This window comes from Lemur catta, chromosome 4 (assembly GCF_020740605.2).
Source record: "Lemur catta isolate mLemCat1 chromosome 4, mLemCat1.pri, whole genome shotgun sequence".
Classification (NCBI taxonomy): Eukaryota; Metazoa; Chordata; class Mammalia; order Primates; family Lemuridae; genus Lemur; species Lemur catta.
This window is the reverse complement of record NC_059131.1, coordinates 70,041,499-70,066,625: the sequence shown is the minus strand read 5'-3', so window position 1 is coordinate 70,066,625 and position 25,127 is coordinate 70,041,499. Positions and strand designations below refer to the sequence as shown.

At 40.5% G+C, this 25,127-nt stretch overlaps 1 protein-coding gene across 4 annotated transcripts in view; it reads left to right on the top strand.

Moving 5' to 3' along the window:
* Positions 1–25,127, top strand: part of ACOXL (acyl-CoA oxidase like) — a 299,186-nt gene that overhangs the window by 260,440 nt on the left and 13,619 nt on the right. For all 4 annotated transcript variants that reach the window (XM_045550091.1, XM_045550092.1, XM_045550093.1 and 1 more), the window contains one exon: positions 15,411–15,512. In XM_045550091.1, the coding sequence (XP_045406047.1) occupies positions 15,411–15,512 (102 nt within the window). The remainder of the gene's footprint in view (positions 1–15,410; positions 15,513–25,127) is intronic.

Genomic DNA, 25,127 nt, shown 5'->3' with positions numbered 1-25,127 from the left:
AGTGGTTGCTCTAGGAAAATATAAGTTGCTGGAAGAAATTGAAAATCTAAAAGTTTCATAACAGTGGAATAAAGTATCAAAGACCAGTGCATTCAATGAACATTCACTGCATCTCTGTTACATGCCAGGACACTGGGAAGTCCAGGGGAGGGGGAAAAGGCCTGCCTTTCAGGGAGCTCTCTGTGAGTCCAGGGTGTGGGGAAAATATGGAAACCTGTTTCCTAAGAGCTGGTGGCCAGGGGCCGGATGGAGAAACAGGGAGAGGTCTGGGTGTGGTGATGGCACTGCCCTTCACAGCTGACTTCTTTCTCTCCCGTCAAGACCAGGACCTTCCTGAACCTCTGTTTCCTAGCAGGGTGAAATGCAGCCCCTGGCGCTTCCCTCTTGGACTATTGGGAGGATAAAGAATCATGTATGTCATGTGGTCCCCAGAGCCTGGTGCCTGAAAAACACCCCACAAATGGAAGCTGCTCTTGGCAGCAGATGGGGAGCTGCCCTCTAAGGCCATCAGGAAAGCTTCCTGGGAAGGTGGCGTGGATCAGGATCCTGAAGGAGGAGTTGGAAGCAGAGCCTGTTCCAGGCTGCGGGGCAACGTGTGCAGCAGGCATGAAGGGAGGAGTCAGCGTGGGGGACTGGGCATCTCCCACATGGTTTTCTGTGACTGGAGCACAGGGAGTGGCCTGCAGGCATGGTGGGAGGGGTCCCAGAGGGCCTTTTATGCTGTGGTAAAGAGATCAATGAGATTTAGCTGAATGTTCTTGTATACACAGGTATAAAGTAAACCAGGCGAGACTTGAAATTTCAGCACCCGAAACCGTCCATAAATGAACCATCTTAAGCTGCTCCACAGAGGTTCAGGATGAGCCTGCAGGGGCAAACTCCTGGATGCAGAGAAGGCCCTGATCCGCCCCTCTCTGTGGCCCCACAGCTAGAGCCAGCAGAGCTAAGACTGGGTGGTGTGGCCTGAGGCCCGGCTGCAGTGATTGGGGAGGAGGCTCTTCAAGTTGTTACCGGTGGGGCCAAGCCCAACACATTCTTCCAGTTCTGCCTCCAAGAAGGCTTCCCCGACAATTAATCCAGATGGTCACTGAGGGCTTCCTGTACCTATGAATTCTTGAAGCCTCCTTTTGACCTCATCACCACTAATGCAGGCTTCCTCTACTTCCCCATAGGATCTAGAAGAGTCTTCTCAACTCACTCTGGCCTTCCCTCCTAGCTGCTGATGTCTTTGATGATGTGGGAAAATTATCGAGAATGGATTGATAGGTGGATGGATGAGTGGATGGGTGGGTGGATGGATGGGTGGATGGATGAGTGCATACATACATATATACATACATACATAAATGGCTCTTGCTTGAGGGACAGAGATTTCATCTGAATTTGCCTGAAATACAAGTGGATCTCTGAAATGCAAAGGTTCCATGGTCTTTGCTTCCTGATCACTAATGCCCTTCCTTTGGTACATTAGTTTGCTAGGACTGCTATAACAAAATACCACAGACTGGGTGGCTTAAACGACAGAAATCTACTCTGTCATATTTTGGAGGCTAGACCTTTGAAAACAAGGTGTTAGCAGGTTTGATTTCTCCCAAGGCCTCTCTCCTTGGCTTGCAGATGGCCATTTCTCACTGTGTCCTCCCCTGGCCTTCTCTCTGTGCACAGGACCCCTGGTGTGTCTCCTTCTTAACAAGGACACCAGTCATACTGGATTAGGGCCCCAACCTAACAGCCTCATTTTAACTTAAAAACCCCTTTAAAGATCTTATCTTTAAACACCACTGGGGGTTGGGACTTAAGCATATAGGTTTGGGGGCGTGGCACAATTCAGCCCATTACATATGGCTTTTAACCTTCTAAGTAAAGGGTATAAGTTCAAGACCAAGGACAGATGGGGAATTGGAGGTGGTAGAAAGTTGAATTGGGATCAACCCACTTCCCCCCCAAAAACAAGACAGGGAAAGAGCCTGGCGGAATGCTTTTAGTCACCTAACCTCTCTGCAGGCAGTAGGGGTATCATTCTGAGCCTGTCTACACAGTGGGTAATGTAGGAGCCCCAGAGAGAATCTCTGCCTGCAAAGCTGTGCTCTCTGAATTGGCTCATTCCCACTGCGCGTGGTAAGGCCAGGGCACCACAACACAACAGGTGGAGAGTGGGTTTGCCGGTCAACCACAGGTGCTGCAGCCAGCGGCATGACCCCCCCAGGGAGAGAAGCGCATTTCCCTGGCAGCCTGCCCTCATGGCTCAGAACCAGCAGGGCTCCAGCGGCCTCTCTGTCCAAGCTTATTCCACACACCAGTAAAAAGATGTCTTTGCTTACCTTCCCCCGAGCTTTCCCTCTGTCTCCCTTTGTGCTTGTCGGTTTTGTTTCCTGCAGATGGATTATCTGTACTTTCCATTTCCCGTCATCTGAGGAGGCCAGGATATAGTAGTGTCTTGGCTTTTCAATAAGGCAGAAAACAGGATATGCCTTGAGTCTGGCTGTCTGTGACCCGTCTTGCCTTCTACCGTGGCCTGCGTATTTGATTCCCCATGACATAAGCACGTGGCCCACTGTCACCTGACTGGGATACTCAGTCCCCTGTGAACAGAAACAGTCACCTCTGCCACAGAACACCGTAGTGACCAGAGAGCCATCCTGGGCTCCTCAGGGTTCAAAGACTCAGCATGATGTCATAAGATTCAGTCAAGTGGTTTCATGCATGAGCAGTTAATCCTTTTCTTTGCCGAGTAGTAGTCCATTGCATGGAGGTAACACAGTTTATCCATTCACTCACTGAAGGACACTTGGGTGGTGTACATACAGTTTTTGACAATTGTGAATAGAGCAGCTATAAATATTCATGTACAAGTTATTAATATTATGTGAACATAAGTTGTCATTTCTCAAGAACAGAGCTTCTCAATCTTGGTGCTACCAACCTTGACATTTTGGGCCAGATACATCTCTGTTGTGGGGAGGGGTGCTGACATTGCCAAATGCAAAAGTCATCCATGACTGAGAACCACTCAAGAGAAAATTTACCGGATCATATGGCAAGTGTATAACTTTGTAAGAAACTTTCTATTCCCAATGTACTAGAGATTCAGTTGCTCAGCATCCTTGCTTGGTATTGTGTCAGTGTTTTTTATTTTTGCCATTCCAGTAGGGATATAGAGGCATCTCTTGTGGTTTTAACTTGCATTTCCCCAGTGGCTGATGATGTTGAAAATCTTTCTATGTGCTTATTTGCCATCTGTATATTCTCTTTAGCGAAATCTGTTCAAATCATTTTTTTCATTTTTAATTAGACAATTTATTTTCCTACTGTTGAGTTTTGAGAGTTCTTTATAGAATCTAAATACAAATTCTTTCTTGGATATGTAATTTGCAAAGATTTTCTCCCAGTCTGTAGCATGTCTTTTCATTCCCTTAACAGTGCCTTTTGCAGAGCAAAAGTTTTTGATTTTGATGAAGTCCAAGTTACTAGTTTTTCTATTTTATGAATTATGCTTTTGGAGTCATACCTAAGAACCTTGTTTAATCTCAGGTTGTGAAGATTGTGTCCCATGTTTTTTTCTAAAGTTTTAGAGTTTTATGTTTTACATTTAGATTTATAATTTATTTTTAGCTAATTTTTGTATAAGATGTGAAGCTTACATCAAGGTTTGCTTATCTTTTGCCTATTGGTATCCAATTGTTTCAGTATCATTTGTTGAAAATACTATTCTTCCTTCATTGAATTCCTTTTGCATCTTTGTGAAAAATCATTTGGGCATATTTGTGTGGGCCCATCTCTAAGTTTTCTATTTTGTTCCATTGATCTGTGTGTCTATTTCTAGACTACACTATCTTCATTACTATAACTTTATATTATACTATAATAGGTCTTAAAATCAAAAAAGTGATTCCTCTGTTCTTCTTTTGAAAATTGTTTACGTTATTCTAGTTTCTTTCCTTTTTCATCTAAACTTTAGAATCAGTTTGTCTTTACAAAAAATTATGCTATGAGTTTGATTGGAATTATGTAAAATCTATGAACCAAGTCAGAGAGAATTGACAAATGTACTATACTGACACTTCCAATTCTTTGTATTAGTTCTTCCTTGGTTTCTTTCATCAGCATTTTTAGATTTCAGGGTAAAGATGATGTACACGTTTTTGTGGATTTGTAACTAAGTGTTTCATTTTGAGGGAGCTAGTGTAAAAGGTATATTGTTTCAAATTTTGCTTTCTAATTATACATTGCTAGTATCTAGAAATATAATTAATGTTTTTTGTTTTGACCCTGTATCCTGTGACTTTGCTAAGCTCACTATTAGTTCTAGAGCATTTAGGATATTTTGGAGGATATTTCTAGTGATTTTTTTCTGTATAAATAATCATGTTGTCTGTGAATAGGAACAGTTTTATCGTTTCCTTTCCTATTTCAATGCATTTGTTTTCTTTTTCTGGCCTTATTGCATTAGCTAAGATTTCCAGCATGATGATGAATAGGAGTGATGAGAATTGACATCTTAACCCCATTCTGGATCTTAGGCAGAAAGCATTCATCTTTTGCATCTAAATATGATACTCACTGTGGGAATTTTTGTTTGTTTGTGTTTCTCTCTTGTAGTTGTCCTTAATCAGGATAAGATAGTTCCCTTCTATTCCTAGTTTCCTAAGAGTATTTTTTTAACATGAAGGAATGTTAAATTTTGTCAACATTTTGTCATATCAACTGATAAGATCATGTGGTGTTTTTTCTTTTTAGGTTGTTAATATAATGAATTATAATGATTTATTTTTTATTATGCAACTGGTCTTGCATTCCTAGGAGAAAGTCTACTTAGTCATAGTGTATTATTCTTTTTACATATTGCTGCATTCAATTTGCTAAGATTTTATAGGGGATTTTTATGTCTATGTTCATGAGAAATACTAGCCTGTAGTTTTTTCTTCATGTACTATCCTTTGTCTAGTCTTGGTATCTTAGTAATGCTGATCTCATAAAATGAATTGGGAAGGATTTCCTCCTCTTCTATTTCCTGGAAGAGACTGTGTAGAATTGGTGTTGATTTTATTTAAATATTGGGTAGAATTCACCAATGAAATCATTGAGGCCTAGAGGTCTCTTTTTCACAACATTTTTAAACTATGAATTCAATTTCTTTAATTTTTACTAAGATGTTATTTATTCCATCTTGTATGATTATTGGTAACATGAAGTATTCAAGGAATTGCTTCATTTCATCTAAGTTACAAAAGTATGTGTGTAAAGCTGTTCATAGTTTCTCTCTTATCCTTTTGATTTCTGAGAGGCTGTAGTGCTTTTCCCTCTTTCATTCCCAATTTTAGTAATTTGTGTTTTTCCATTTTGTCTTTGTAAACTTGTAAAAACTTTATCAATTGTCTTTTCAAAGAATAAGGTTTGATTTTCATTTATTTTTATCTATTATATTTCTATTTTTATTGACTTCTGTTCTGATATTTATTATTTTCTGGTTGCTTTGGGTTTATGCTACTCTTATTTTTCTGGTTTCTTTAGGTGAATGCTTATATTATTGACTTTATTACTTTTTTCTTTTCTATTTTAAGCAAGCATTTCCTACATAAATTTGCCACTGAGCACTGCCTTTCCTGCATTCCACATTTATTTATATGTTGTAGTTTCATTTTTCTTCTCTTATAATTTCCCTTGAAACTCCCTTCCTGACCCATGAATTATTTAGAAGTGTGCTGTTTAGTTTCAAATGTCTAGAGATTGTCCTGTTATCTTTACTGATTTCAAGTTTAGTTCTATTATAATCAGGGAACATACCATGTGTGCTTTACATTTACATTTTTTAATTGTTAAAATTTATTTTATGACCCATGATATGATCTATCTTGGTGAATGCCTCCTGTGCCCTTGAAAAAAAAAGTGTAATTTGCTATTGTTGGGTAGAATGCTATGTCAGTTAGATCTAGTTGGTTGATAATGTTGTTCAGTTCTTCTGTATTCTTGTTGATAGTCTGCCCATCAGCATTCTGTCTCAGTTCTGTCTATTACTGAGACAGTAATGTTGACATCTCCAACTATGCCTATGGATTTGTCTACTTACTCAGTTCTGTCTAGGTTTTGCTTCATGTATGTTGAAGTTCTGTGTGTGCCTTCAAATTTAGCCTTATACATCTTCTTGCTTCATTAACCTTTTTGTCATTATGTGATGCCTTCTTATTTCTGGAATTTTCTTTTCTCTAATGTCTAATTTGTCTGATATTAACAGAGCCACTGTAGGCTTTTTTGGATAAGTTTTGCTTATATATCTTTTTTTAATACTTTTAGTTTTAACTTACCACTGTTAGTATATTTGAAGTAATTTCCTTACATACAGTTTGGGTTTTTAAAAAATTCATTCTTAAAATTCTTGTCTTTGGCAGGAACAGTCTAACAGCTGTTTAGATTATTTACATTTAATATGATTATTGATATGTTTAGATTAAGGTCTATCATTTTATTATTTTTTCCTGTTTGTTTCTTCTGCTTTTCATGCCTCCATTTCCTCTTATATGTTGTTTTAGTTTCCCATGGGTGCTCTAACCAATTACCACAAACTTGATAGATTAAAACAACAGAAATTTATTCTCTCACAGTTGTACAGGCCAGAAGTCTGAAATTGGTATCACTGGGCCAAAATCAATCCTGATGTCGGCGGGATTGTACTGCCTTTGGCAGCTCTCGGGGAGAATCCATTTCTTACATTTTCCTGGTCCTGGTGGCTACTGGCATTCCCTGACTTGTGGTCACCTCATTCCAACATCTGTCTCTGGCGGTCACATTGCCTCCTCCTCTTCTGTCTATGAAATCTCTCTCTTGCAAGGATACATGCAATTGTATGTAGGACCCATCTGGATAGTCCAAAATAATCTTGCCATTTTAAGCATCTTAACTTAATCACATCTGTAAAGGCCCTTTTTCCTTAAAAAGTAATATTTGCAGATTCTGGGAATTAGGACCCATATCTTTGGATGGCTATTATTCAGCCTGCAATACACACCTTCTTTTGGATTACTTGAACATGCTTTAGGATTTCATTTTGATCTGTGTATATCCCTTTGTATTTTTTTTTCTTTATAATGGTTGCTCAAGGGATTACAATGCGCATACTTAACTTTTACAGTCTACTTAAAATCGACATTTTATCTCTTCAAGTAGAATGTGGAAATCTTACCACCAAAGTGTTCCTTCCCCTTTTTTTTGTCATAGGCATCTTATAAGCACATCTACATACTTTGGAAACCACATTAGACAATATTACAAATTTTGCTTACAAGCATTAAATGTATTTAGAAAGAATTCATGAAAAGAATTGTCCATCATATTTATCCTATATTGCAGATATTTACCCTTTCTGTTGCTCTTCCATCATTCCTGATTGATATTTACCATTTCCCATTGCTTTTTCTTTCATTTTCCTTCTGACTGAAGAACTTCTTTTAACAATTTTTTTAGAGAAGATCTGCTGGCAACAAATTCTCTCAGTTTTTATTCATTGATAATTTCTTTATTTCACCTTCATTCTTGAAGGATATTTTCACTGGATATGGAATTCTGGGTTGACAATTGTAACTTTCATTACTTGAAAAATGTAGTACCACTTCTTTCTGGACTCCATAGTTCCTTATAAGAGACCCAGTCATTCAGATTGCTGTTCTTCTATAAGTAACACATTATTTTTTTTCTCCAGATGCTTTCAAGATTTTTTTCTTTGTCTTAGTTTCCAGATGTTAATTATATTGTGTATGGGCATGGATTTCTTTGTGTTTATCCTGTTTGGAGTTCACTGAACTTCTGAAACCTGCACATTTATGTTTTTTGCCAAATTTGGGGAGTTTTTTAGCTATTATATCTTCAAGTACTTTTCAGCTCTGCCTTCTTTCTCCTCTCCTTCCATGATTCCAATGATGAAGGTTAGATCATCGGTTATAGTCCCACAGGTCCCTTAGGTCTCTGAGGCTATGTTCCTTTTTTTTTTTTTTTTCAGTCTATTTTCTCTCTGTTGTTCAGATAGGATAATTTCTATTATTCTCTCTCTTATTTCACTGATTCTGTTTTCTGTCCCTTCAGTTCTTCTGAGAACTGAGCTCATTTTTGTTTTGATCATTGTATTTCAATTCTAAAGTTTTCATTTGTTTCTTCTTTATACCTTTTATTTCTTTTTTTTTTTTTTTTTTTTTTTTGAGACAGAGTCTCACTTTGTTGCCTGGGCTAGAGTGAGTGCCGTGGCATCAGCCTAGCTCACAGCAACCTCAGACTCCTGGGCTTAAGCGATCCTACTGCCTCAGCCTCACGAGTAGCTGGGACTACAGGCATGAGCCACCATGCCCGGCTAATTTTTTTGTATATATATTTTTAGTTGGCCAGATAATTTCTTTCTATTTTTAGTAGAGACGGGGTCTCACTCTTGCTCAGGTTGGTCTCGAACTCCTGACCTCGAGCGATCCACCCGCCTCGGCCTCCCAGAGCTAGGATTACAGGCGTGAGCCACCGCGCCCGGCCTATACCTTTTATTTCTTTACTGAAACCTGCTGTTTTACCATTTGTTTCAAAAGAGTTTGTGATTATTTGTTTGGGAATTTTTATAACAGCTGCTTTAAAGTTTGTGCCAGATAATTCCAACATCTGTGTTATTTTGATGTTGCTATCTGTTGATTGTCTTTGCTCATGCAAGTTATATTTCTTTTTTCCTTCATATGCTGAAAAATTTTGGATAATTTCCTAGACATTTTGAATATTATGTTATGAGATTCTGGATCTTGTTTAAATCCTATGGAGAATGTTGATATTTTTGTTTTAGCATGTGATGTACTTGGTTATGTTTGGGCTGCAAGTTTCAATGCACCTTCTGTTCACTGTGGTTCCAATGTCAGTTTAGTCTTCAAAGCCTTTGCAGCATTGCTCAGATATATTCCATGCACTGGCCATTCTGGCACCTGGATTCTCATCTGTCTGCTAGTTCAGTTCTCAGAGTCTTTTGTATGCTTATTACATCAAATCCATGCACGCACAACTGGGGCTGAGCCCAAAAGTTTATAAAGAACTTTATGAGTTTGCTTTCCCAAGCCCTCCTTATTCATGACCTCCCTGGTACTTTCTGGTTTTCTGGGGCTTCCTTTCTTCATTCTCCAGCCAGAAAGCTGGGGTTTAGTTACCCTTCTCTGCTACACGTGCCTCCAGGGACATGAGTAGCATGAGGAAAAAGAGTTAAACTTGCTGCCAGTTTTAAAGTACTTTGAATTCTGATATCCTTCCCCAATCTGCCTGCCACTATTTATTTTTTGGTCCTCAAGTAGCTTCTCCAGCACTCTGTCCAGGAGTTATGGCTGCATTCAATGAGAGAGATGGGGGAAGTCCTCTACCCTGTCACCTAGAACCCATAGTCTATATCTTCAGAAAGAGTTATATACTTTCTGGTATTTTAATTTTGGATTTTTTTTTTTTTTTTTTTAGAGACAGGGTCACAGTATGTCACCCAGGCTGGTCTTGAGCTCCTGGCCTCAAACAATCCTCTTGCCTTGGCCTCCCAAAGTGCTGGGATTACAGGTGTGAGCCACCATGTCTAGCCTATTTTTTAAATTCTGAGAAGTAGAGGTGCTATGATGTGGTAGACAGAAAAAAAATCTTTGATTCCTGAAAGAATTAATTCCCACCCTTGCTCTATCATTTAACTTTCATTGAGCCTCTGTTTCTTCATGTATAAAATGAAGCCTGTGTCAGGGGTCCCCAGCACTACCCTCAGGGTCAGTGATTTGCTAGAAGGGCTCACAGGACTCAGACAAGCTGCTGTATTCATAGTTATAGTTTATTACAGCAAAAGGATGCAGATTAAAATCAGCAAAGGGGAAAGGTACAGGGAGTAGAGTCCAGGAGAGACCAGAAATTTTCCAGTTATCCTCTCCCAGTGCAGTCTACAGACAGCACCTAATTCTCCTAACAATGATATGTGGCAACACACGCAAAGTAGTGCCAACCAGATCACCCAAGCCTTGGTGTCCAGGGCTTTTATTGGGGATCAGTCACATAAACATGTAATACGCATATGACTGACCTCAGCTCCTCAGACCATAGCCCCCCAGAGGTAAAACTGATATAGCATGGCCCTAAGACCTAGGCATACAAAAATAAGCCTTCACCATAAATCACATTGTTAGCATAAACTTTCTGGCATGACCCAAGCTCTCAGGCATACCATGACACTCTTGTCAGGCAAGATACTCCAAGGGCTCAAAAGCCCCTCTCCCGAGAGCCAGGCAATGGCTAAAAACCTTGGGATTGTGCAGGATTTGAGCATTCCAGCCTGCTGCGTTAACCCTTTCCTGCACAGGCCTACAATTTCTACCTTTCAGAATTATTGTCAGGACTAAATGAGGTGGATGTATAATACCTTGCATTGCCTTGCATTACACCTAGTAGGTGCTTAATAAATATTGGCTATTATGACTCTATGGACAAAGATTTCAAAGATGTATATGTACTTGAGAGGAAGAAAAATAGTAGCATGTCATTCTGACACTACATCCAGAAAAAAAGTTGTGATTCGAGACACATTCAAAGAAACCAGGGTAGGAGTAGAGGGGGCTGTCTGAAGGGCACAGGTCTAAGGGAAAAAATATCAACAATGAGGAGTACAGTGATGGTGGGGAAACAGTTATCCAGGGATAAACACAAAGAGTGGCATTTAATAAATGTCAGGATGGCCAAATCCCAGCATAACATCTGGCTTAACAAATAATCTGATAAAAATCTAAAGGGCCATTTGTAGCTACATTCAAGTGTTTGATGAGATGGACCCTTGGTTTGGGTAAGGAAGCTTGGATTTTAATAGGTAGCAAAAAGAAAGCAGAGCTAATTATCTATCCCCTATAATGTTCTCGTCTTCTCTCTGAAGGAATATTGTCCTCAATTGGGAAGGACTTATCCTTGAAAGAGATTTGAAACCAAGGAGGACAAAAGAAATGCCAGAAAATTATAAATGAGCAAATGTCCACATTTTCAAAAATAAGAAAAGAGTAGATTTAGGAAACTATATAATCTGATATTGATATAAATCCAAGTTAAAATCTACAAAAAACTATTCACAATAGTTTATGTGAAATTAGAAAAGAAAGGCAGTCACTAGGAGCCTGTCTATGTTCACTAAGGATAAGTCTTACTTAACTAATCTTACTTCCTTTCTTAGCCAGGTTACTAGAGGAGAAAATTTGGGGAAATTGATGATGCATCTTAACTTTGGCCAACACTTTGCCAGACTCTCAGGATCTCCTTGTGGACAAGCCTGAGAAATAAGAGTTCGATGACATTCTGTTAATAGGTTCTCAGATAGCCTGAATCAAAAGATGTAGACCTATCACCTGAACTCTTATGGTATAAAGACACAGACAAGATGACAATTTGTAAATGACACAACATTTCAGGTGACTGAATCAAGATTCACAGAAATTTTAGAGAGTTTAAGATAGGCCATACCAACAAGAGGACTTTAAAAGAACAAATTTAAAATTACCCCCTTAGTGATGTATATTTATATGTGTGGGTTGGTTTAAAACAGGTTATGGGGGAAAGGCTTAGTTGGGAGCATCAAATGATCTAATGTTTGATAGTAAACAAACATGCATGATATTCTTTCACTCATTTATTCAAAAATGTTATGTGGCTGCTATAAAAGCAAATTCCATTTCCTTTGCTTATCAAAGTGCAGAGTCCAAACTCAGGACAGTGATGGTGCTATGGACACCACAGTGATGAGACAACATCCAGGCACAACACTTGTTTAGTTCTGTAAGACACCTTGAAGAAAAGAATTAAGCGTCTATTAATATAATAGAAGAGGCCACCACAGTCCAAGGTGGCCCAAGAGCTGAAACCATGGTAAGGGGGAGATGACACTCTGTCAAGGCTGATCATCTTAAGAAAGAAGGACTAAGTGCAGATATGAAAAATATCCTTACATTTTCAAGGGCTATTGTCTGGAAGCTTTCATAGACTCTTGCTTGGTTCTTTAGGCAGCAGAAGTTATAGGATCAAGAGCCCTGAGTTATAGGAAATTGGGTTTCAGCCACCCTCTTACAGTGCGTCAGCTCCTTTCCAACCCCTCGGCACAGAGCGATGAGCAGGACACGATCCCATGAGCAGGACACGACCCCTTTCCTCACAGAGTTAACCCATAAATTAACTATGTGAATATGTTCTCTATGTAGAGTTAGCTATTCCACATAGAGAAGTGGCTCCGGATACAATGGCTCTTCCAGCAGTGAGACTCGTAGGGGAGCTGGGTGCCTCTTAACACACTGAGCTCCCATCTTTGGAACAGAAGAGGAAAGACGTTTCAGGTTCCGTTTGAGGGACTGAGGCTGGGCTGATGGTGTCTGTACCTAGACGTGGTGTTCTGATAGTCACTAAGAACCAAAGAAGGGAAGAGCAGACACAGTCAGGAAGCACAATGTGAGCTTGGGGAAAGCCAGCAGTCAGGAACAAAGCCTGGGAATGTTGGAATGCACACTCAGCAGCTTGCTGAGAGCTCTCTGCAATCAAGTGGGCTGTGGCTTGAATCATTTGGGACTGGCCAAGATGTTGCATGAGCCTCTGTCATGAGTGCTGGAGATGGGACTTGTGATGGAGATCTTCCACTTGCATTTCCCACTCTACTCTCCACCCTTCTCTACCCCATTGTGGACCTAGGCAGTTAACCTGCATAGCTTGCATCAGGGGAATCCTCGTCCTTTGGACTCAGCTGGGTTCAGATAACAGCTAGAGTTTGTAGAGGGGGGAAAAGAGCAAAGTTAAGATTTCCCTGCTCCCTGTTTGCCTCCCTGTGGAGTCACCCTGGAATTGCTGTATTCCTTAGCTAAGGGTCACAGCTCCTCTTAAAGTGTCGCTGTTTACATAGTTCTTTCTGCAGGATCCAGTAGCCACTCCCTGCCCTCCATCCTCCAAGCCTAGAGGTGGTAACAGCTTCAGAGTTACTGGCTCCAAGGCACTGCATTATCTCTATGGGTCTCCTACATCAGTGGTCCCCAACCTTCTTGACACCAGGGAGCAGGTTCATGGAAGACAATTTTTCCATGGGCAGCGGGTGGGGGGAAGATGGGTTTGGGATGGATGATTCAAGTGGATTGCATTTATTGTGCAGTCAAAGCTCTCTGCTAATGATAATCTGTATTTGCAGCCATTCCCCAGTGCTAGCATCATCACCTCAGCTCCACCTCAGATCGCCAGGCATTACATTCTCATAAGGAGCACGCAACCTAGATCCCTCGCATGCGCAGTTTACAGTAGGGTTTGCGCTCCTGTAAGAATCTAATGCCGCCGCTGATCTGACAGGAGGCGGAGCTCAGGCGGTGATGCAGTGGGGAGCGGCTGCAAGCACAGGTGAAGCTTTGCTGGCTTGTGGGCCGCTCACTTCCTGCTCTGCAGCAGGCCATACCAGTACCAGTCTGCAACCCGGTGGTTGGGGACTGCAGTCCCACATCTTGTCCACACCCTTATACAAAATATCATTAACTCTTCTTCAATTATCCCAATGTGAATGTGTCATCTGGTTCTTGGGTGAAACCTGGCTGATGCAGGATTCTGGACTGAGTGAGAAGATGAGCTACGTCATTTCTAAAAATGCTTATACTTCTATAGCTCTGGATTTCTTATCACTGACCTTATATTTTTATACACCCAAGCGATGAGGATTACCTTTCTGCACCTAGAAATTCATAGCAAATATTTTTGTAGTGTATATGAAGTTCACCTAGAGACATGTGATTTGGTTGAATCACATAACAGACATTATTTATTATTTTTATAAGAAGTTATGTTTTCTGGATGAATTACAGTATTTTTCAGTCACTCTTCACATGTCTGTAGGGTCAGCTAACATCTTTACTGGTGTTATATAAAAGAGCCAAAGGAAGCTTACACTGGCCAAGCAATGACTGCCCAGATTCCATCAATTTCATAAAGGAGCTATAATTAGTCTTAAATATCTTTTATTCAATAATAAAAGCTGCTAGCCATACTGTGACCCTTTCTGGGAAGACTGAATAGTTGAGGATCCTCATAATGATGCTATTCCCAGGATGTCTCAGAACAGCAAGAAAAGAATGAAGAGACTGCATCGTCTGCATGACTGTGAACCACGTGACTTCTGAGTCTGATAGTCCATGCAAGACACATTGCCTTCTCACGTGAAGATAACTCCATTTGCTCAGAATAAGAGGGTTTTGTTGTTGCTCGGTTTGATTTTGAGACTATCTTATTTCTAAAGAATCATTATCTTTTAGAGATACTCAGTGAGATGTTTATGGATGAAATGATATGACTGAGGTTTGCCCCACAATGACACAGAAAAGGGGCATGGGTGGGAGCAGACACAAAACAAGACTGGCAACTATCAAAGCTGGCGGTGGAGACGTGAAGGTCCATTACACTATGCTTTCTACTTCTGTGTGATTTTAGAATTATTGAATATTAAAAGTTAAGTTAGGCTAGGCATGGTGGCTCTCACCTATAATTCCAGCACTTTGAGAGGCTGATGCTGGAGGACTGCTTGAGGCCAGGAGTTCAAGATCAGCCTGGGCAATATAGCAAGACCCTGTCCATATAAACAATTTAATAAATTAGCCAGGCATGGTGGCGCCTACCTGTAGTCCTAGCTACTTGGAAAGCTGAGGCAGCAGGATTGCTTGAGCCCCAGAATTCAAGGCTGCAGTGAGCTATGATCTTACCACCATACTCTAGCCTGGGGCGACAGAGCGAGACCCAGTATCTTAAAAAAAATAAAAATTAAAAAATTAAAAGTTAAGGAAGTTACTTCTTCCTATAGGAAAACTCATTTATTGTTGCTTGGTGCTCATGATCTCATGCAGAAGCTCTGTGTGTAGGTTTCAAAAACATAATAGGAAAAATGTATTGAAACAAAATGTAAACAAGGAATGTTATTTTTTTGTGAAAGTTTAATCAAACCATGCTCAATGGGAAATATCAACATGATATTATTCAGAATGTACATTTAGATTAGTCTTCCATGAATTGAGATGGAAGGAAAACAGAAATACTACATGTATGTTTTAAAACATATCCTATGTGGACCTTGCTTCTAAATAATCTAGGGTGGAGGAGAACTAGGTGAAGTTATCAGTGAAATGCAAGTCAGTATTTCTTGAGTTGGGGGCATGGATACATGGGAGTTCATTATACTTTTTGTCTTACTTTTGTATATGCTTTAAATTTTCCATAGAATGGTTTAAAAAAAATACATATGCTGCATGTCCAAAACATGGCCATTTTGCCTTGAAAAAATATTAATGGTTATCATTTTATGAAATGTAATATTATTTCTTTTTCACCTCCTTAGGTTCTGTGTTTTCTAATATATTGCTATTTGTCCATTTCTTTCCTCTTCCCCAATCCCTTAGTTTTGTCTGTTATATGGGACCAGGCTGGTGTTCCAGGAGCGGGCCTGGTATTTAGAACATAAATACTTGACTCCTACGGCCAGCGTGAGAATCCGGAGGCAGGTAAGGGTCCCTGGGGTGCAGAAAAAACCCTTTGAACATCAGCCTTGGGCTCTTTGCTTTCTTAGAAAACAGTCCTGCCAATCTTTTAGTGGTTTCCACTCTTGAATTCTTATGCCTCTGGGACTACACATACATGTTTTCATTGCCTACCATGATCATATTACACTTCAGAGTTTAGGTGACAAGGGAATGACTCACCGTACGTGCACTTTCTGACATGAAAAGTGGAGGAGAGAATCAAAGTATTTTCCTTGTCCTGGCCAAAAAAAAAAGCATTAATGATTTTCATTTTTATACTTCTTCATATTCAGAACAAAAGACCTGTGGTATTTTTATGTCAGTGGTAGCAATGAGATTCGATCTGATAGCTACAGAGCACCTGAAAATGAAGGTGGGGCCAGTGAATCACCACCTGAATGCTAAAGAAAAGGAATGTGAACAGCATACTCATCAGTAAAACGTGTGTCGGGCTGCCTCCACTCTGCAGGCCCTCTATTAGATGCTGAGAAACAAACAGGCATAAGACTCAGTTTCTGCATTCAAGGAAGCTCGTTACATTTGGGGACACAAAACCAACTTTAAAAACACAAATACCCTCACTGGAGAGTGGAAGTTTTCCGATGAACCTGGCTACAAGAGTTCAGAGGTCAGATGTCTTAGGAGTGAATGTCATTCTGTGCTAGACCTTGCAGAGTCGATAATTAAGACAAAGTGGAGGTGGTAGTTCAACTGAGAGGGGAAATGCAGTTGAACCCTCAGAGACGGGGTTGATGAGGTGAGCATGACCATGGAAATTGGGAGTACACAGGACAGACATGGGAAGAAACAACAAAGACTTCACCTGTCTGATGGAAAACCTCAAGAAGTGTGCAGGGGCCAGACGACAGTGGCCCCTGAAGAACCTTGAAGAATCTTTTCCCTTTTCAGGGAAACAGAAATTATGGAGAAAAGTGTATGTAATAATGTTTCAGTCATGTATTGCTGTGTAACAAATGACCCCAAACTTACGGCTTAAAACAACCACCACTTATTATTTGTCTTAGTCCATTTTTTTGCTATTACAACAGAATATCACAGCATGGGCAATTTACAAAGAAATGAAATTTATTTATTATAGTTCTGGAAGCAGGGAAGTCCAAGGTCAAGGGGCCTGCATCTGGCAAGGGTCTTTGTGCAGCATCATCCCATGGTGGGAAGAGGAAGGGCAAAAGAGGGTGAGAGCAAGAGACAAGAGAGGGGGCTGAACTTGTCCTTTTATTAGGAACTCACTCCTGTGATAATGGCATTAACCACCCAGGAGGGCAGAACCCTCAGGACCTAATCACCTCTTAAAGGTCTGGCCTTTCAGCACTGTTGCATTGGGGATTAAGTTTCCAACACGTGAACTTCGTGGGACACGTTCAGCTCATAGCATCGTTTCTCATGATTCTGCAGTCTGGACGGGGCTCAGCTGGGTAGTCCTCCTCTACATGGTGTCTGCTGGGGCTAGGTATCCAGGGTGACTTCTTCACTCTCATGGCTGGCAAATGGATGGGCAACTGTCTCTCTCCATGGAGCCTAGTTTGGGCTTACTCACAGTATGGGAGTCTCAGGGTGGTCGATGTTTTACATGATGGCTGGCTTCTAAGAAGGAGAAAGTAGAAGATGCCAGAATTCTTAAACTCTAGGCCCAGAGCTAACATAGCGTTACTACTACTGAATTCTATTAGCAGAGGATGTCACAATACCAGCACAGATTCAGGGCTGGAAGGTAGACGTCACCTCTCGATGTGAGGAGTAGCATGTGCATGCCGGGAAGGAAAGAATTGATAGCAGCTATCTTTGGAGACTGCCTTCCACAAAGAGAATTCCTACTTTTGGAAGAAGAAAGAATACTCTTCAATTAAAACAGAGAAAAAAAAAAAAGACTACATAAGAAAAGATTTTAAATCTGTGCCATCAGGTATTTCAGTGATGTAGAATTAGATACATAATCCATCAGAGGAATGCTGAGTAAAAGAAATGAACTTTCATATACAACGTTGCAGTGCTTTGATATCCTTACAGTGCAACATGTTTTCCATACTTTTCATTTACTGGACCATCACAGCAGCCTGGGAGGCAAGCAGGGAGGAGCCAGCCACTTTGGAACAAGCTTTGTCTGTAGGACTATAGGACATGTCTTCTTTGTCAGATTTCTGAGCTGCCATTCCTGAGTGCTCATTCTCTTTCCTGGTATCCTCAAAGGGGAGAAGAGAGTGGAGCTTCCTTCCTTTCCCACTTCCACCACACCCTCAGTGACCTCAAGCCATTAGAGAAATTATTAATATTAGCAGCTTTTCTTTGCTAAAATGTCTGGGACCCTTGGTCAATTGGAGGTGCTAAATAGGAGTGTGCTTGCAAAGAAGAATAAAGGAGACTGGGATGATTGGTGTAGGTGTTTTTATAGGATATCTCTTCAAGTTTACTGATTCTTTCTGCAGGTGTATCTAATGTGCTGGTTAGTTCATTCCCAAAATTTTTAATTCCAGTTGTTGGAATTTTTATTTGTAAAATTCTTTTTTGTTTTCTTCTTTATATCACTTGTGTTGCTTTTTAGTTTCCTGTTCCCCAAAGATGTATTTAATATTGTCTGTTAGTTTTTATATATTGGAACATAGTTGTTTTATAATCTGTGTAGCTAATAATTCCAGTACCTTAAATCTCTTCAGGTTTATTTCCTTTTGTCTGTTGCTTCTGATGTGTGTCTGATTATCTTTTATTGTGTGTTAGTCATTTTTAAAAAAATAATGTGTAAGATTTATATGAAGGCCAGATTGAAGGTACCTTTCCTTGCAAGGCCTCTGAAATCACTCTGAGTTTGAGACCCAGCTTAAATCAAATTCAAGGCTTGAGGTTTCCTAGAAGAATCAAATACTTAAAAAAGCAATTTCTTTACCTTCCCCTGGAGTTATATATAGCTCTTTGATATCCCAGCTTATCATGGCAAGGTTGTCCTGTTAAATTTCTTGCCTAGTTCTATCCCTGGTTTTTGACTGTTACTCTATTCTACCCCCTGCACAACTGCCATCAAGTTTTCAAAGTGAAAGTTCCAATTTGCTGGAAATGGCAAATGTCTTTAGGGCAAATGCAAAGGTCTTACTTGTTTATTTCTCTAGGTTCTCATTGTCCCTTAAATTTTGTCTTTATTATTTTTTGATGTTTTAAAGATGTTTCCCATATTTTCTTCAAATATTTTGGTTGTTTTCAGAAGGAAGGTTGGTCAAAAAAAAAAAAAAAAATCGAGCCCTCTATTCTGAGAAACACAAAGTCCATTCAGTGTTGTTCCACATGACCCACAACAATCCTGGGCATGATTTTCATTTTCCTTGCATATAGATGAGGCCCAAAGTGACAAAATAACTTGCCTAAACTAATGCAGCCAATAAAAACCCGTATCTCTTTGACTCCAGACATTTTCATTTATTTTATTTAGAAACAAATCAGCATCAGCCAGTAACAAAACAATAAGCACACCCAGTGCCCAGTTCTTGGTTTCTGATATCATTTTCCAATAAAAGGAACAAGGGTCCTTGGAGAAATGGCTAACTCTAGGGCTGCAGCAGTGAATATACAGATGATTCTGGAGCATTTTCTAGTGTCAGAAAGTAAGAAAATGCTTAAGAAAAAAAAGACAAACCAAAAAACCCACAACAATAGGAGTATGTCCAAGGGACGCAGGAAGGAGCCAACTGAAAGAGCTGCCAGTAAAGCAACCAAATAAATAAAGTAGTGTTGGATAATGACTCAAAGTATAAAGCAATTAAATACAAGTCCACAAGGATAAATATAAATGATTAAACAAATAAATAAACGGGAGAAAAAGACAACTCTTCCTTACAGAAGAATTCCAAATAATATATATAGATACTTCTCCCTCTAGGAGGTGAAACTCAATTCCTCTTCTCTTGAGTGTGTGTTGGACTTAGTGGATTTGCTTTTACTTTAAAGAATAGAGTATGGAAAGGGGAAATAGTTACTTTACGGTGGAGAAACCTGCTAGATCACTTAACCAAGTGATTAAGGTTAATTTCGCCAGTGGTACATCATGGAGATAGCATGTACCCTCTGAAATTACGTGATGAGACAGGTGCTTTCCTCTTCCCCAAGTCTAATCTTGAGAAGAAAACATCAGGCAAAGCCAAAGTGAGTAATGGTCTGCACAATACCTGACCAGTACTCCTCAAAACTGGTAGTGCATGAAAGACAGGAAAAGACTGTAAAACCATCACAGATCAGAAGATATCATGAGGCATGCTGACTAAATACAATGTGGTGTCCTGAAACAGGAAAAGGACAGTAGTAGAAAAACTGGTGAAATCTGAATAAGGTCTGCAGTTTGGTTAATAGCAATGCACCAATATTGGTTTCTTAGTGTTTACACTGGACCATAGTTACATAAGATGTTAACATCAGGGGAAACAGGGTGAAGGTCCTATGAGAACTCTGTGTGATCTTTGGAACTTTTCTGCAAATCTAAAAGTATTCCAAAATAAAAAGTTTATATTAAACAACAAAAAGCCAGCATAGAGAGATAACAATCAGCCTAGACTGATTCTAAATAATAAAACTTTCCAGAACACACGGGAGTTAGACTGAAGCTACTGTCTAATGATAATTAGAAATGCATATATTTATACTAAAAAGTTATCTCCTTTCATTTTCATAAAGATTTTCAAGGTAAATAAAGCTGATATAATCCCCATTCAACAAATGAGTAAAATTAAGAAACAGAGAAGTTAAACAACTGTCCAAGATTCTGGCTGAGTATAGCAATCTGAACTCCTAATCCCAAATAGAGGTGGACTTACCTGATGTCCCAAAACAGGCAAAATCCATCCACATATTCAGAAGGTAGCACAAGTTCCCAGTTGTCCAACTGAGGTCCACAAGAGAGAGGGTTGGCTTGGGGTTTGTTTTATTTTCTAAGTTCAAGCCAATCCCCCACAGCCTTTCAGAAATGATAACTAATGCCTTTCTTTTGTCTGGAACTTCAGTGTTGACAGAGCAGGTCCCTTATTCATTGACTTGTATAATCCTTTAGTGTGAACAACTCTTACTCCACTTTAGGCCTTGGGAAACTGAGGCTACCTTGCTACTCAATTAGTGAGTACTGGAGCTGAGACTTCCCTGGAAGATTTTGGATTCCCCTCTACTGCTGTGCTAGTGTCCCCAAGACTGAGGAGCAGGATGAGCTGCTCTCCCTTGATGTCCCCACTGTGGGACCTTGGCTGGAAGGAGGTCTGTCCAGTGGTGGTGCCCCGGGGCTCCATCATAACAAGGCCCCTAAGTATACAAGGCTCCTGTGGCCTGTCCATTATTATTATTATTATTTTTTGCAAGGGTATGTATAGAACAATTGTGTTCTTTGTTCTTTACAAAATTTAGTGTCCAGGCATTATCCTGTTTCAGTCTTTATTAACCCAGACATTTGTATTTATTTTGCTTCAGATAATTATCAGCATCAGAGAGTAAGTAACCGAGGCTCATTTTAAGGAAAAAAGCCTTTCAAAATAACACAACAGTTAACTATTGTGTATCCTCATTAAAACCAACTTCATTTTGCTTTTGGAAAAATAAAACAAGATAAAAGTCTTAGCTTCTTAAAGTGGTATATTTTAATGCGAATGAAAACTGGGCTGTTAGTCTCTTACTTTATTTTACACCATCCTTTAAAATAGATTGAAGTTATAGATAGAATGGCCTCATTTTGCTCCCTGAACTCCTGGGCACAGCTGCCCTACCTGCCCTGCTCTGTCAGCACCCGCCAGCACTGGGACGGTGGCTCCATTGGGACGTATGGAGAAGAAGCAAGTACATGTGGACATGTGGTCAGCCCACACCAAGAAATCAACGCAGAAGGAAGCTTTTCAGTCTCTGGGTGTTGAGAGAACCACAGCCCAGCTGTGGGTTACAGATCAAAAAAGGACCCTATTCATTGTGGTGAAAATAATACTTACCAAAATGTTGAATCAGGTTCTATTTCCTGCCCTGAACTCAAATAATAGAACCATGTGAGCGTGCAGGTGATGAAGGACCTGCAGGGAAGTGTGGCGTCTGCATTACCCAGGCACAGTGGGGAGGAGGGCCACTCCTCCACCTCCCAGAGGCCATGGGGAATTGTCTGTAAGAGTAGCAGTGTTAATAAATCAAAAATTCATTCAGGAAGAGAGAAAATAAATCAGGACCAAGAAATCTGGACACCCTCCTCCCGTATTTGATCACATTTTTGCCCATAGCTGTCACCTCTTCGTCCAAATGTTGCCTCCATGTCCTGTTTGAGTCTTGATCTGTCAATTCCCAGATGCACTGTTTCTGTTGGCACCTTAGCCCACCTGAGTCTTTCTCCCATGCCCATAAAACTGTTTTCATTTGGGTGTGCCCACCAGCGTGCTAGGTGAAGCCAAGATTCACCAGCGCAAGCCGAAGTCCTGTTTTGCACCCTTGCCATTAAGTAGACACAGAGACAGACACAACCCCCCCACCAGCCTTCATCTGCCCCAGTGAAAGGCACTGCTGGTTTTTTCCCTGAGTGGGTGAGAGCTGCTCAGGAGCCCAGCATGTGATCTGAACTCTGGATGTGTCTGCTCAAGCATAAAAGGACCAGTAGAGCTCGAGTTTTAGTTTCAGTTCAGTCAATCAAATGGTTGAATCATAGAGGAAGAAAAGCATTTGAGCCATTGTTCTATGGGTTGTTGAAATAGTTTTGAGTAGACATAGCCATTGGTATATTGCTTTGTTCTTGGCAGGTGAGGCTTGGAATAAGAATGTGCAGAAGTGTGGCAGACACCAGGCCCCCAAGGCCAGGATGCAGCTTGGTTCCTTTGAATTTAGAAGATGGATTAAACTCTTTTACTATTTGGAGCTGAAAATAGAATGCAGTCATTGCTTAGTGGCAAAAAGGCTTGGGGAGGAAGAAACAACACAGGGAAAAAATTTAGGGGAGAGTTCTAAGCTGGAAAGATGGTGCTGGGCTATTAGCCCTTCTCAAAGCTGAACTTCAAGGAGAGCAGGCACCCCACAACCATACTGATGAGGCTTAGAGGTAATACATGTGCCCGGCCTTCCTACAAATGTAGTGTTGGCTGTTTTCCATACTGCATTGAATGTTTCTTTTTAATGAACACCCAGACTTCACATCCTTCTATTTCCCTTTCCCCAAACCACCTGGATCAAGGCAGCTTAGCAGATGTTCAGATATCAGAATCAAGTAGAACACAAACTGAGGTTTTATGGACAGCATGTTGAAAACATTCATTGAATTGAGAAAGGGAGGTGGGGTTCTTCAGTCCCTCAGCCTCACCTACTGCCCACAGACGACTCCTGCTTTTCTTTGTAAAGAATCTGAGAGAGAGAGAGAGAGAGAGAGAGGGAAACACCCCACCCACACACCCACCCAGTAAGGCTCATCTGACTTGGCTGCAAGCAAATGATGAGGTTGTGAGAACCCCTGGCTGTGTCCTCCAGGCTGAGTGGGTGAGCTGGTACGGGGCATAAGCATAGGGACCTATTCTAGGTCCAAGGGTGGGGAAGCACAGCTCCTGTCTGGTGGCTGTGGTCAATGAGTTGAGGGTGTTACTAAAATGACATTGCAGTGGAGTGGTCATCCCAGGAGTGCAACTGGGAGTCAAATTTTAAAATCCTCTTTGATTTGAAAGCATCTCCAGAACTGGTTGAACCTACTTGCTCTTCTGCAGGACTCCTGGTTCACCTCCAGGGGACAGCAGGGACCAACCAGAATGTCAGTGTGTCCTGGTCCATCTTCTCTTCCCAGCACCAGACTCTAAAACAGGGGGATGGTGAAATGTTAGTACTGACAGAGGGCAGCTAAGAAAGGGGAAAATCCCCTTTTTTCCCCTCTCCGTCTCCTCTACTCCTGACCCATGCACGCTATTCAGTGGTATAAAATACATCAACTCAGGTTAAGAAAATATAGATTGGATTTGGTTTCTTCAGTTTGACCAGTAAAAGGGACCCTGAGGTCAGCCCCTGCAATCCTTGTTTTTGCATGGCAGCCACCTGGTCAACACTCATGCTTTACCCCATAGGACAGCTTTGTGAATCTGGGGAATGAGTGAGCTGGGATCTTTCTATTTCCTTCATTCAAGGGTAACTCGTTACAGCCACAGGAGAGGACAGATTGTTTTGCTGAGCTCCAGCCTCTGAGTTCTGGCAGCTGCATTATCCTGGGCTCCTTGGGGAGATGCTTAAAGTGCTGTGCAATTGGACACTTTCTCCATGAGTGTCTTTGGGTTCATACCCTTGATCCAGGATGCACGGTGAGAATTTTCAACTAGCAAAACTTGTACCTAAGGGTATCTGTGTTACACAAAAAGACATCTCAGGAGATGGAATCCAGCTGAGTCCAGCCAGACCCCAGTTGAAAGGACAAGGTGGATTTTATTATGATTCCAGGTAATTTAAATAAATTACTAAACTTAAAACAGAAGTGATCCCTCCTATATCCATTTGGGCGTAAATTAATATTCTAGCTAGAAATCAATACTTTTTATAAAATAAAATGTGCTTGTAAGTTATTTTTCATTTTTCTGATGATAAGTTACCTTTTCCTTTGATTTTCAAGTCAAAACATTGCTGTGGCCTATTCCACTTCTTCCCTTCTCTAGGGGACTCAAAGCACTTGGTACTTAGTAACCATACAATGACAGCCTGGCAGGGTGGCCCCATTTTGAGGCACAAAGAAGGGGCAGGACTTATTTGTGAGAATCTACATCTATGGAAAACTGAGACTCCTTTGCATCCTCCTTCTGAGTGACAGTTAGTCATTCACTTCATAGACTATAGCCTTGAACCACCAGGCACGGATTCTGTTAACCTAATTGGCTACTGCTGAGACAATGTATGTAAAAATGTCCAGCTCAAATGTACGACTTTTTGTGGGGTCTTTTGGGATATGGGTGTTCTATTTCTTAATCTGTGTGATGTTTACAGGAGTGTATTTATGTTGTGACAATTTAGCAAGCTGCTAAATTTTTTTATTTATTGTTTATATCTCTGCATGTACATTATGCTTTAAAAAGCATAAAAAGAAAAAGGAAAAATAATCATCTGGTACTTGTGTAAAATCCTTTTGTTAAAATCTAACTTGAATTTTATTCTGTGATTTTTTTTTTTGGTTTTTGTTTTTTAATTAACCTATTTTGAGAGAATCATAAATTCACATGCACTTGTAAGAAATAATACAGACAGATTTCATGTCCCTTTACCTCGTGTCCCCAATTGGTAACATCTTGTAAAACTATAGCACAATGTTACACCCAAGATTTTGATACAGTGACATTGAGGCAGTGAAGATACAGAGCATCCTCAATACCATTAGGTTCCCTCATGTGACTCTTTTATAGCCACACCCTCTTCCTTTCCTCTACCCCCTCTGTTTTTGTTTTATTTGTTTGTTTGTTTATCTTAGAGACCAGGTCTCTCTCTATTGCCCAGGTTGAAGTGTAGTGAAATGATCATAGCTCATTGCAACCTCAAACTCCTAGGCTCATCAAGTGATTCTACTACCTCAGCCTCCCAAGTAGCTGGGACTACAGGCATGCACTACCACACCCAGTTAATTTTTTATTTTTGAAG